The sequence below is a fragment of the Pleurodeles waltl genome, chromosome 6, assembly GCF_031143425.1.
Source record: "Pleurodeles waltl isolate 20211129_DDA chromosome 6, aPleWal1.hap1.20221129, whole genome shotgun sequence".
Lineage (NCBI taxonomy): Eukaryota > Metazoa > Chordata > Amphibia > Caudata > Salamandridae > Pleurodeles > Pleurodeles waltl.
This window is the reverse complement of record NC_090445.1, coordinates 1,000,640,308-1,000,654,542: the sequence shown is the minus strand read 5'-3', so window position 1 is coordinate 1,000,654,542 and position 14,235 is coordinate 1,000,640,308. Positions and strand designations below refer to the sequence as shown.

The 14,235-nt window shown below is 42.4% G+C and overlaps 1 protein-coding gene across 2 annotated transcripts in view; it reads right to left on the bottom strand.

Moving 5' to 3' along the window:
• PTEN (phosphatase and tensin homolog) overlaps window positions 1-11,937 on the bottom strand; it is a 303,421-nt gene extending 291,484 nt beyond the window's left edge. For both annotated transcript variants that reach the window (XM_069239896.1, XM_069239897.1), the window contains exon 1: window positions 11,565-11,937. In XM_069239896.1, the coding sequence (XP_069095997.1) occupies window positions 11,565-11,643 (79 nt within the window). In that variant the 5' untranslated portion in view covers window positions 11,644-11,937. The remainder of the gene's footprint in view (window positions 1-11,564) is intronic.
• Between the last annotated feature and the right edge of the window lie 2,298 nt (window positions 11,938-14,235).

The window sequence follows — 14,235 nt, the reverse complement described above, 5'->3', positions numbered from 1 at the left end:
TGACAATCATAAATATAAATATAAAAAGAGCCACTACTGGATGCCTTCATTAACTTCATGTCTTACCTAAAATCATGAATATTTTGAAAGTACAACATTATTAACATTTTTACAGAATTAATTATTAATATAAGTGCCCGATGACCCTTAATTCAACGCAAGCAAATACTTAAGTGTATTAGAATATTCAAATGGGATAATATCCCCCCTTCACACAGTTAGGTCTAACATGATTGCTGTATAAAATGAATACAATCCATAACATATCCAGGTGGCTATTGGGCTACAGAGTGTGTGTGTACACACACACACACACACACACACGTTAAGGCCTCAGGTAACACCAGACGTAATTAGGGACCCAATTATTAAAGAAAGTCAAAACTATTCCATTACATATATTTCTTTAGATTAGTGCAGATTTATACCTTTCATGAGTTCACCTGTATTTACAGACGTAGGCCTGGAAAGAGTACTCCTCTGTGAACTGCATTTTTGCAAGCAATAATCTGGTGATAGTTTGCAAGTTCACTTTCCCTACAACCCCCCAACCTGGATTTTTTTTTCTTTTTTTTTTCACACTTCTGCTTTTCTCAAGAGTGCATGTCCAATGCGTCCCAGTGTGTCAAAACCATTATATTTAGTAGTTCACACTTTATGCTGACTTTTTTTTTTTTTTTTTTTTTAATGGACACCATTATTAACAAAGATCTTGTTCTGCCAACAGTCCGTCATCTAATTTCAGCAGCTAAATTATATAGGAACCACAACATTTTTCTTTTTTTACCAAAACATTGATTGGTGGAGTACTGGGTCCTTAAATAGATCAAAATACTTTAAATAAGTACATCAATACCAAAAATACGTGCAACTACAATAAAATATTACCCATTCACTAAAACATATTGAATATTGTACAGGAAATGTTCCAAAGTTAAAGCATTGTCTTTATCTTCAATTGTAACAACTTGTTTTATCACTCGCCTGGAACTGTATACAGATTTGAGACTACAAATCCCTCCTCCTTAGTTCCCATAACTGTACACAGCTAACAATCAACTGACTGGTGTTACTTTTGACAACTGAGCAACAGAGAGCAAATTTTAATCTTGACTGCATATTTAGCCATCCTTTTGTAGTGTCCTTTTGCATCACCGCCAATAAGAAATTTCAAAATTTCAAACCCAATAATCGGATACCTTTCCTTTAAATGGGGATTATGGAAAAGTAATGAGGAGCTTTTATTCTCTAGCAGTTCAATATCTGTAGCTCTACTCTTCAAATTACAAAGAACAGAAAATTAATATAGTATTAGAAAGAAGGGACAATATTAGGATCCAGGTTGTGTTGAAATTAATTACATTTTAAAATGATTTCCAGATCAGTGTATTAATTTTCCAGTATTTTTAGTTTATTGTTAAATCCAGTTATTCTTCCAAAAAGAAAATCTGGGGTTTCTACACCCACCTGGGAGTGATATATCTGAGATAATGATGGTTTCATGGATTTTTGACCAGTTAAAATGTTTCACTCTTGGGTAATGAGACCCAGGGGAAAAAACGTTGAGATATTAACTATGTTAGGGTGCTGAGGCTTACTCCAGCAAGCATATGGTTAGTGAATCCAGGAAGCTCAAAGTAAATGTCACTGCTTTAACATTGTTAGTTTATTAAAACATGTTGCAAACTAAACGGCGGAAGCAACATACTTAGGCCCTCATTTCAACCTCAGCGGTCTTTTCCTAAGACCACCGAGGTTCCGCTGGGCCGAAGACCGCCAACCATATAATGACTGCTGGCGACCCTCTGCCCTTTTTTGGGCGGAGAGCCGCCAGCAGCCATACTGGTTGTCACCGGTGTAGTGGAGGCTGCTCCACCGTCACCACCACGTCATCCGAACACCGCTCACCGAATTACGTCCCAGTATTCGGAGTGGCGGTGTTCTGGTGACGGGGTGCTGGTGGCGTAACAGCCCCCATGGATCCCGTTCCCTCCCGGAGGACACCAAAACAGGTAAGGTGATCGTCCGTCAGGGGAAGGGAGGGGGGGGGTGTTGTGTCATGTGTGAGTGCATGGGGGAGTGCGTGTGAATGTGTGTATGTATGCTGGAGGTGTAATGTGTGTAGGGGAAATGTTCTGTGTATGTATGTGTGCATTTATGTGTGCATGTATGTGTGTGAGTGTGCGTGAGGGGGGGTGGGGGAGTCCTACTACCTTTGAGGGGTGGTAGGGGGGTCGTGGGTGTTGGGGGTGGACTCAGGGGAGTGGGAAACCCCAATCAGTACCAGGGAACTAATTCCCTGGCACTGAATAGTGCCTACCGCCATGGATTTCGTGGCGGTTCAAAACTCCACTAAATCCATGGCGGTATGCAGGGTCATGATACCGCTGGCAGACTAGTGACGGCCAACCGGCTGGAGACCGTTGTCTCCAGCCTGGCGGTCATTACCGCTGTGGCAGCCGGAGCAGTACATTGGCTGTTTGGTATATGCCAAACCGCCAATGTCATAATGGGGCGGTAATGACCGCCGGCCTGTTTGCGGTCCTACTACCATCATTGCACCGTCCGCCAGGGTCGTAATGAGGGCCTTAGTTCTTAAGTAATGAAAAGACTGATACTATGTGCTATATCATAAAGGAAACATGTGCATTCAATTCTTACTTGTCAAGTAGTTCATAGTCCAACAAGTAAGAGGGTGCTTTCTCTGCACGGAGAATACAAAGAGTTCCTCCTTTCGTCTCCATGAACTCTTTATCCGATAGGACACCCTTATTACATTTGCCCCTCCAATCAAACCTGGTCAGCCTGGACATACTTCTAACACCACCATCACATTCATCTTAACATGGACAGTGTGCTTGGGTCCCCAATATCTGGACCAACTCTTTGGTGTCCGTCCTTGCCTCTTAACAAAAACACAATCACCCACATGCCAGTCTAGCTTATATGCATTGTAGTGGTCAGCAAAACGTTGCTTGTAATTCTTTTGATACCTTTCCACATCACTTGAGTCAACAACCTTCATCCTCTCACCAAATTTCAACCACACGGTGTTGAGTTTAGACCCCGCCAGCCTTCCCCCTCAAACACTGGAAAAGTGACAATTTAGTCACTATGTTAGATGTGTTGAGGTGTTCCCACAATTTTTCTCTGAGCACTGCTTTCAATGGAACTTCTCTTCAGTGTCGTCTGTGCAGATACGTTACCCAACCCATTCACGAATGACATTTACCCAACCTATTCACAGATTACACCAATCCATAAACTTGTGGTGCATAAAGTGCTTTAGTAGATAAATTATATCTAGCTCTTTCAAAAACTCCCTCATCTCACCCAAAACTAATTGGACCCCATGGTCTGTGAGAGATTGACTTGAGAATCCCCTCTGAAGCAAAAACATCCCTTAAGAACTCTAATACTGTTTAGGTGGGTACAGTGTTCCCATGGCATGCTGCAACCCAACTGAAGTGTAATCAGTTAATACTAGCACAAATCTTTCACCTGATGGCAACAGATCAAAACAGCCCAACTATGTATGTCAGGCCCCCAAAATTGTCCACAGTTCTTCCGGTACCACAATGGTGACAAAGGAACAGTCCTAGTTAGTCAGGTCTTGTCACTAGATGCACACTGAATGCAATCTCTTACTACTTTCCCCCCCCGGCCTATCCAAATCCAGCCACCAGTATCGCTCTCCAATTCTTGATTTGGTAATGTTTCTGCCTAAGTGCCCCTCATGAGCAAGATTCACAATTTTGTTCTACAGTCCCGCAGGGGGGAAAACATGGTTTCCACACAAAAGATTACCCTCTTTGATACACAGTTACTCCCTGGCATTGCAAAACCCACATGCCTATTGAAATCCGGCCATCCCGACACCACAAACGTTTTAACCAACTGCTTCACCTCCATTTCTGTCAGCTTCACTGTCCAACTCTTCTCTCCCAAAAGCTGCTTCCTTAATCTATAGGATGTAGTCTATTATAGCTTTGTACCTCACTGTACTGTGGACAGGACACTGTGACCGGAAATCGGCTATGTTTTTCACATTTGGCAGATAATGAAGTTGGAAATTATATTCCATTAAATCTTCTACCCACCTCTTTATACATGGGAAAGCATTGTCCAAACTCCTGCATGCTAACAAAGGTACCAAGGGTCTGTCCTAACTATAAGTATCGGGGTTAACAGTGTAATTCCACACTCGCTACATATTGTCTCCCAATCTTTCTCACCTACACCAATGTGAACAGAGACCCTGAGTCAGCTAAAACAGTAATATGTTTTCCCCAGTGTCAACTTTGCATTCAAGCATTATTATGGGTCAACTGTAATATTTACTTGCATTACATCAGCAGTAACTGATGCTATTCGCAAGATTACATTTTGATTCTCCTCAGGCACATCTGATCCAGGTACATGCGACACTTTATGCACCTTCACACTTTTGTACACCTGGGCAAAATGTCCCTTCTTCCCACAATTGTGAAATTCTATATTCCTGGCTGTGCACTGGGGACTTTGAGAAATTAAAGGGACTTCTACACTTGAAACATCTGAACTTGGATTCTTTTTGTACTACAATTCCTACAATTTCATTACTGCTCCCAGATTTCAAGAGAACATTCTTTTGGTTTTCACTTGTTGTCTTGTCTCCAGATAGTCTATCAGGCTTGACCATGTCAGATTGAGTAGAAACTCTGTTCAAAGAACGAGAATCAGTTCCTCTAATTTCCTTAGTCCAACCAGCTGCATGTTCTATACCCTCAGTGACCTAAATGGCCTGTTTGACAGAAGGGATTGTTGTCAGTAACTTCATCTGAACCCTTGGATCATTTGTACAATGTACAAGTTGGGCCCTGATGAGTGTATCAGCTAATTAGTCAAAACAACGTGTACGTACTGGATTCCTCAAAGAAGCCACGTAATTGGCTACTTGTGTCTTTCCATTACTACATTTATACGTGGCCTAAAATCCTTCTGGCAACATAGTAAGGGAACTTTCAAACATATCTCTGGGCTTCCCTTCACCATTAACAGTGTCAATTTCTTCCACACACTCATAAATGTTGCATCCTTCAATCCCCAAGATATGAAGAAGTACTGCCGGCTTCCTGGTCGCTGAAAATCCCGACCCTCCCCCCCACCTTTTACTGCCCCCAAATAAGAGTCAAATAGCAGTTTCCTCTTTCACAGGCAAGATGGGCTCTCCTGGTTATGTTAAACGTTGAGGGGGTTGAGACATATGCACAACAGTAATATTAGTAACTGCAAAATAACTAAATACAAACTAAAGCACATAATACAACAAATTAAAATAATTAACTAAAACAAATGTTTAAACATGTATGTTCTTCTGTGTCCAGGATTCCCCAATGCTGCAAAATTGCCTAGTTTGAGCTGCTCAAAAAAGAAAAAAAAAAATTGAAGTCACGATACAGAAAAACCTTCTCCTTTTTCTATGATATTAGGATATCAACTCCTTATTTTATAGATAACCAGAATGGTGCTTCCTACTTGGAACAAGTCACTGACTACCCACTGTGCTCCCTCGATGACAACAAGGAAGTTTCCTTGATCACCCCGTTTCCATGTAACGTGTTAAACAAAGCGGTATGACTGCAGGCAAATGACAAGCCTACCGGCAATGATGTGCTCTCTTCCGAAAGAGGGAGGCTCTGTAGCGATTCGCGCAGTGGTAGCCAATGGCGCACTTCCTTCTTCCCACAACTGGCATTCACTCGGTTTACTGCTCCAGCACGCCACAGCTCAAACTCTGGTGATGAGCGCAGCGGCAACGAATGGAACATTCTCTTTTGACTCCGGCACCCTCCACAGAACTCTGAACATGCTCTTGCTCCCTTGCAGCGGTCACACTCAGGCAACAGTCAATAGTAAGCCACAAAGCGGCATTTTACTTAAAATCTTGCTAAAAACCTAACGCGCTTTGTGTAGCATTTAAGAAAATGCAGTTGCCAAAGTTTTATGAAGATACATATCAGCCAAAATGTTCCAATTAATACTTATGTAGGTCTGAATAGTGGCAAATCCTGAGGAGTGTTGGTGGAGACAATGTTAAGATTACACTCCAGACACAGTAGTGTGTAGAAGTCTTTATTCCACCAACAGCAACATAGTACAACTGCTTCCTTCAACTCCCACAGTGCTCTTTCAATCTTCACTTAACCTTCCACCCTGTTGCCCTGGGTTTCCTTGGAATCTCACCAGTAGAAAACCTACGTGGTGACATTCCCAGTACAGGCCACAGCAAAGTGTATGATGGAATAGTCAGCACACAGACACTTAAAGCAGACTATGTACTCCCACTGGGCCATTCATGCCACAGACCTGTAGAAATTAAGACAAAATACTTTGAGGCATCTTCTTCTACGTCTTTATTACTGAACCACCAGTAGAAATTGATTCTTTTGGCACATATCAAGATATTTTCCTCATTAAGGTTAGTATTAAATTTGTTGAAAGGAATATTACTACCAGAAAGCGGGTGTCAATGCAAGCTAACTGGGAATAAACCCAAGAGTGCATACAAGAGCATAACACCGTTGAATTGACTATGCCCTACTAAAGGATGGAATTAATTAGGATTTGGCCAAATAACTTGAAGGATTTTGCCAAAAAGATTTAATACATAGTTCATCAAAAAATGGCAGTGAGTCATTGATTAGCGAGCAGAGGAAGAGGGAAGTAAGGCTCTATGGACTATCAACAGTAGAACACATCTGCAAAGTTTCATGTTTCAAAAACTCAAAATAAGCAACCTTATCTTGAATGTAAATTCTTCAGAATAAAAAAGCAAGCTAAACTTAATTTTAAAATCTCAGGGTTCATTACAATTGTGGTAGGCGATTCAGAAAATGCTAGAGACCCATGTGGTCATCCCAACCTTACAGGTCAACTAAAAAGATATGGGGTAGCCACCGTGAAAATCAGCACACACTTTAAAGTGGAACAATACATTTACAGGCAGCAAACTCAACAGGCAATCACTTCAGAGCACTGTTCCGCTTAATAAGGAGTTCATTCATACCCTCGGCCAATTTTATTACAACAAAGTAAAATAACATGCTCAGAAAATCATGATTATTATAGATGTATCAGCTAGCAATACAATCCTGCTTTACACTGGAAAGAAACTGCTGGTCAGAAACATCACATAGACAAGCACTGGCATAGCCAAATGGCTGTCCTTCACAAGCTGGTGTGATGCTCATTTTATTTTTAACTGCAGACATATGCTACAAAAAGAAAGAGGAAAACGTGTTGTGTCCTAAACATCGCGACATATGCTTGCAATAAACTTGTAAAAATAAATTAACCAGCAGTACTGTTTTAGTAAAACAGCATGAGTGCAATCCCACAAGGCAGTGTACTTAAAAGAGGTATAGAAACATTCGACTTTCATTACACTTCAAAATGAAAATATGATTCTTACTGGCAATGAGAAAACTTACTAATGACCTTGAATTGCTGAAACCAGTTTAAATGCACAAGGATAAATAAAAATAAAGACAAATTAAAAATGGAAATAAAAAGTATTGGCTCACCAGCCCTGACACTGCAGTGCAGTTCACGTAACGTGGAAGAAGTTCGAGCCGAAGTCCCAACATGTATATTATTTATTGTATTACATGGAGATTATCGAGAAAGCTATAGCTGTTGTAACCCAGTCCTAAAAATACACATGCCCTTATATTGCAACACTGAAAAGCCAACAAAAATGTTTAGGCCATGTTAGGAAAATCTCAGCCAAACCCCAAAAAGAAAGAATATAATTTTAATGAAGAGTTTGTGTGTTTACTTATACATACTAACTAAGCTCATTTAACTAAAAATGTATTTTCGGTAGTGTGCAGACAGTAACAAATTTATTAGAAATAATCACAACTCGAATGGGGCGAAAATGACACACAATGATTCCCAATTTAAAAAAGTTGTAACGTTACAAACATCCCCGCCTTATCCAGTGACTACTATGTTCACTCTCAGCAAAACACCCACAGCTCCCAGTATGGCACTAAAATATTGGTCCACCTTTGCAATGTACTCACTGTCCCTTCACTGGCCAAAAAGAAATGTAGAAGGAGAAGGTAGCATGCTTTGTTCTCACCTCTGCTTCACAATCTATTAATCAAACCCTCGTCCGGAATCTAATTCCATCGTCTCTTGCAGCACTTTAGGAGTTCAAATACAAGTCCACAAACTTTTTGAGCAGTTACCCGAAGCCTAAACACTCCCCTTTATTGGTCCATCGCCGTGAGCAACCGATCCAGGTGCATTCCCTTTGACAATAAATGCTTCTCATCATTACAAAATATTCTCACCCACCTGAATTCCTAGTCTGATTTTAGGAATAACACTGCGAAAGTGTGTGCTTTTATGGACTCTGTTTTGTTATTTGGTTTAAAAAAAGCACACCGAGGACCCTTCTAGTATGCCAAGTTCTTCACTGTGTTCTATGGTCTGTTCTGCTACTGGCTAGCTAGATATCCAGTCTGCTCCTCCCATCCAAAAGGATAAAAGCTATCGTACAGTGTTTACTTAGTATGTCTTATTTTGAATGGACACTTTCATTCCTCAATGCGTAAATACCCTGTTAACAAATCCAGGGGTACTTTACGAAAACTAAAATTTATGATGTGATATCTCAACGGGCTGGCTCACAAAAAAAAAAAAAACACACAACATCACAAGTGAAACTGCACAAGAAATAGCTCAGGAATCTTAACTAGTGATTATCCAGGCATTCGACCCGTTAGTTATAGAAAGCATTATTTATTACTCGTTACTTGAAGAAAAAGATGCAATGACAACACCATGGAACGTACTTCACATCTGCACCTCTGTTCAAATGTACATGTAAAAACGTGAAAGCTAAAACCCTAATAAAGAACAATTCTTTAAAAACTCACAGGACCGACTAGAAAAACAATTACAAATGGCATGTCCTCAATATTGTGCAACCTCGCAACCCATCTGATCACTAACACCTGCTCAGTACACATTATTAATAATAACATCATGGCCAAAATGTATTTATCAGTAAGGACCATTTCTGAAAGACAGAAGCCTGGGGTTTCTTTCAGTAAGGGGGACTAAAGATCCAAATATTGTGTCAACACATCAGAGCCCACTCCCCACTTCTTTAATTCTGCAAGAAGCTGAAGACATGGCTCTTTGTATAAGCACCTTGGGAACCACACATCTGCCCAAGGACCTCAACATCCTCTACGGTCATTAGTGCACTATACAAATCAACATAACATTTTTAAAAAATGGTCGAAAGACGGCTGGAGGCAAGGAAAACGTCAGCCTTAATATTATGTAGCAAGCCCATAAACAGCCAAGATCCTAAAACATCACATTCATAATAAAGAATAAAATAGAGTAGAAGCACATTTTGACCATGGGCTTATTATCATGTAGTTGAATCGCTAACAAAATCTTCAGAAAACGAAATCTACTGTGCCAAACAAATGTAGTAAAAAAAAGGGAGCTAATGCACGGCGAACAAAACGCTGGAAAGGTAGAAAGTTAACTGGGATTGTAGCACTTGCAGAGCAAAGTGCCTTCGTCGTCGTGCCCAGGCCAGGGAGTGCGGTAAAGTATGGTCACTGCGCGAACGCATTAGCTCAAAGTCAATCCACCCACCAAAAACAGTAAACAACATCCTTAACAAGCAGTCAAAACAATTCTGGTAAATAAGGCACACATAGCGACAAATAAAGCTGCAAGCAGATAAATGACTATACTGTTTAAGTTAATACAGCAATACAAGCATTGAACTCTACATCACCTGAGCGCATCTGATGACGGAAGACGATGGTGGCTCCGGTGCACACCCTCCTTGTTCCAAGACAGCAGCACCGCTCCCTAGTTGAAAGCGCATGAGTAACAGCATACCCCAAAACATGTAATGTGTACAGCAAGGGGAAGCCTGCGCCCCAGAGGCAGAACGGAAAAGCTCCACCAAATCAGCACAAATCAATCAGCAGTGCAACCGAACAAACCAAATTGGGAGCCCAATGCTGCGCACTCCCCCATCAGAGAGGCACGGGCACAGTCAGTACAGGCGTAGTAAGCCCTTCAGCGGCGCATGTAACGGGCACCCCTCCTCCACAGTTAGGCAAAGAGGAAGACAGACAGCCACACGCATTGCGCTGTCGAACACAGATCTTGCCTGTACCATCTGCGCGGCATGCGCTGGGCCTCGGAGGGGGATGCTGTGCAGCTCCCCTCCGCACGGCTACGTAAAGAGGTGGGGGCACACTGATCCCTGTCCCGCTCAGCCATGGCGTCTTCTAAAACCGTTTTTCAGCTTCACACAAGATTCCTTCCGAACTCGGCTTGAGGATTCAGTGTAGACTGAGGGAACCAGATGACCGACTGACGACAAACGAAAGCAATGTGGCGCTCTCGTGCGAGACTACCCGCTTTGGGCACCTCTGCGGCCTGTCACACTGATTAGCCATCAGTGACAGCGCCCGCACTTCAGTGATGCACACTGAAAACACAGAGTAACACAGAAACATCCAATATAGATAACCACATACTACTCCACCAGCGTCATCAGGTTAAACTAAACGCAGCTAGTTTTGGGGAGGGTATGTTCACCTCTATTTCGCTCCTGTGATCCAAGAGGTCAAGAGCCTCCCACCTTGTCACATCCCGAACCTTGGGCAAGATACCGGAGATACCAGAAGCCGTAAACGACTCTCCTTTGCTCCCAGGACTGCATTGTCATCTGCCATTATTCAAGTGACCACTCATCCTAAGATACGGGCAGCTGGATAGAGGATGAGAAGCATGCACTCCTACTACACGAAACTGTGGGAAGCATTTCATTTCTTGGCACTACAGAGTGGCTGCTACCAACCCATTTAGCAATAAAAAGGGCGTGGAAGCATCCCATTCTTCGATACGAGGGGATGTTCATCATCCCGCCAGGAAAAACCAGGGAACATCCTACTATACTAGCGGTTGGGACATATCATCGTATGATTAAAGGCGCCAGGGATGCATACATTCTCAGGACACTAGGGAACAGGCGCATCTCATTCTATGAAGAAATTGACTGATTGGCCATGTTATCCTCTGATCCAAGGCACATCCCTATCTACGATACAAAGGGCTGGGGTCCTCTTCGAGATTTAGGGAACTGCGGGGGATAACCTTCGTTCTTGTGCCACAAGGAGTTGGGCCGCACGTATGATACAAAAGCTATAGGGGGGTGGGTTCTCCACTCATTTGACCGCAAGGAGTTTGCCCAATATAAAGATAAAAGGGAGGGAGGCGGCTCCTGAGACAATAACGATTGATGATCTAAGTGACTTCAAGGGTATCCCCTCATGTGATGTCAAGGGTCGTCGCCCCTCCCATGTCACCAGGGGCTAAAGGCGGGGCCTAGCCTTCCGATCCATCATGATACCTTAGGCTATGATCCTGCACAATGCATACTCTCAAGAACGTCTGACCACCACCACCACTTCTCCCAGTCTCTGAGCACTTAGCGCCGGACGGAGGGGTCAGATTGGGGCGCAGGATACAGGTCAGGTCCAGGTCGAATCCGTCCTCCTGGTACCGCCGCTTGTTGCGGCTGACTATCTCCTTGAGTTTGGCGGTCATGTCGGGGAAGGCTGGGAGAGAGAAGGCCGGGAGGGATAGGGGTGGGGGGTGGTGCTGATGCCGCTTCTGCAGGGTGGCAGCGGGAGGGGAGCGGGGGCGGCCTCCTCCGCTCTGGGGGTGCAACCCTGGCCTCCCGCGCCGGGACCGCACCGCTCGCCCGGCCGCCCGCTCCACGCTCCCGGGCTGCGGCTCCGAGGGGTGACCCAGAGCCTCTCCCGGGCGCGCTCGATCCGTGGCACCTTGTCCCGGGGGCTGCGAGCAGCTCTAATCTGGGGATAGAGGAAGGGGCCGTCTGACGTTCCACGTAACGTGTTGACGACACACGTCCTCTATGTGCGCATGCGTAGAGTTTGATGGGAGTGTCGTAGTGTGTGCAGAAGTCCAGATGTGTGCTATAGCAGAGGCTGCAGCGGTCGTTTGCTTGTTTAGCTGGGATCGCATAGATCTATTTTGCTCTCTTTTTTCCCCGATTCCCTCCAGCGGCGTGGCTGGCACTTGTCCAAAAATAATGTACTGTAAATGCTACCTAGTGGTCAAATGTTTAATGTGACTATTGTGAACAATTCAGTTTTTTCCTGACTTCTTGTGTAGAAAGCTGTTGACTAGAAAGCTAAAACGTGTGAGAGTGCCACATGTGACATGGGGCAATTTAAGTATCTACATAGGACGCATGCTCCCGTTAAATGTCGTGTTAGCAAAGATGCCAACATTTTATCAGTAGAAAATGTTTTTTTAGAAACAAAAATTAGAGGAAGAGATGCATTGAAGCAGGGTCAATCTTAGGTGGGAAACACCTAAATTAGAGCAATTTTGTGAAAAAAAAGAATCTCCTAATTGAATCGGGTCTGTTATACGTTAGCCCATAGCGTCCCTGACAAATATACATAGCTGCCTTAATGTAAATAGTATAAACCTAAAACAAGCATTGGCAAAGTCAATATGACGTCTTTCTTAAGACCACAGCACTCCAGCAAATGTATGTAGAACAGTAATTAATAGTTATTTAGAAGTCTAACAGTTTTTAGATCAGTCTTTGAAGATACTCCAACGACGATCCTCTTTAGCAGTAACCTCGTGGTTTGTTTATATCAATCAAACATCTGCCTTGACTTTGCTTAATTCACATTTATTCAATCCATATGTTAACAATCCGTAGTCAATCTTTCGCGATAACAGCCACCACGTATTTTGTCACACAGTGACTTTTTCAAGGCTGAGAAGAGACGAATGTATGTATTTTCTGGAGAGCACGGTTAACAAAGCAAAATGGAGCTCAGTTGCCAAACATGAAAAGATATCCACAATGGTCCATAGGTGAGAGAGGATGCCATATTTTAATTATTCCAGAGAGGCCACAAACACCACCAGGGTGAGTTATATAAGTGCAAAGACATATTGCTTAGGTGAACATGCAGTAAGTGTGTGTAAGTATATTAAAACCGCAACCAAAAGATATAGATAAGAGACCCTGTGTCCGAGACAAGTCAAAAGGTAAGAAAATGGTCAAAAACACTGTTCAAACCTGTCAACTTACAAGGAAAGTAAAATGATGAGTCCTGTGCGCATTTCAAATCAGTCAAATGAGAAAGATGAAATATAATGATGTATCTGTAGGTTAATGTGTTAGGAAAAATAAAGGTATGAAGTGTAAATTGCTCACTGATCATGTAGAAAATCGTGAGCCAATTTGTACGGGGTAACGTGAAAAATTACCTGTGTTTAAGATGTATGGTAGGACATTTGTCACAATATGGTCCAAAGACCTTAATCTCGGTAATGTCCCCAATCTGGGCGAATTCTAAGTATTCCAAGTTGAGTGGTGTTATTAGCAGTTTATAGGGCCATGATAAGTCCTATATCTACACAGAAAAAAGTAAACGAGAAGGAAGAGAAAAAAAGGAAAGATTGAGAACTAAAATAAGGATATATTTCATTGTATTGTTGAAAAGTAAGTCTGTAGTGGGACTGTAAAGACGTGGATTTAACTATGAATAATATAGTGTACATATTATAGGTTTACCCCGACTACTTAATACAAACCATGGAGTGTGCAACTTCGAAGAAACAATCTGGGTCAAATAAGCGTAAGGTTTAAATGAAAGAACACAGGGCTGTCTAAACGTCCATCTATGTAACCAGGGAGGTGAACAGAACTGTCAGGAAAACTTAATTTGAGGTAATAAAACTGTGTTGTGGTTAACAAATCGACATTCAGTTGTTAGCAGTACTATAGTTATAGTTGTGATACCCCTAGGGTAGGGGTTAAAGAGCTGATAAAGAGAAGACCCATTATAAAATTAAATGTGAATAACGGGTACTGAACAGTGCATAGCACCGAGGAAATATTAATGTCGGTTCAACGCGAGCCAGCAAGTAAATGGTAGCATAATGGAATCTACTAACAGGATAGATCTATAGACATCCATGTTAAAACATAAGTCATGACCATATCACAATTCAAACGACTCGCGACCAAACATGGTAAAAAAGTACTATGCATACCAGTGGCAAGTGCCTGTCATTAAACACTGCAATCCAAAGTCGCACACAGTTATTAAGTGGAAACCAACTCAGATACAACATTAAAAGAAG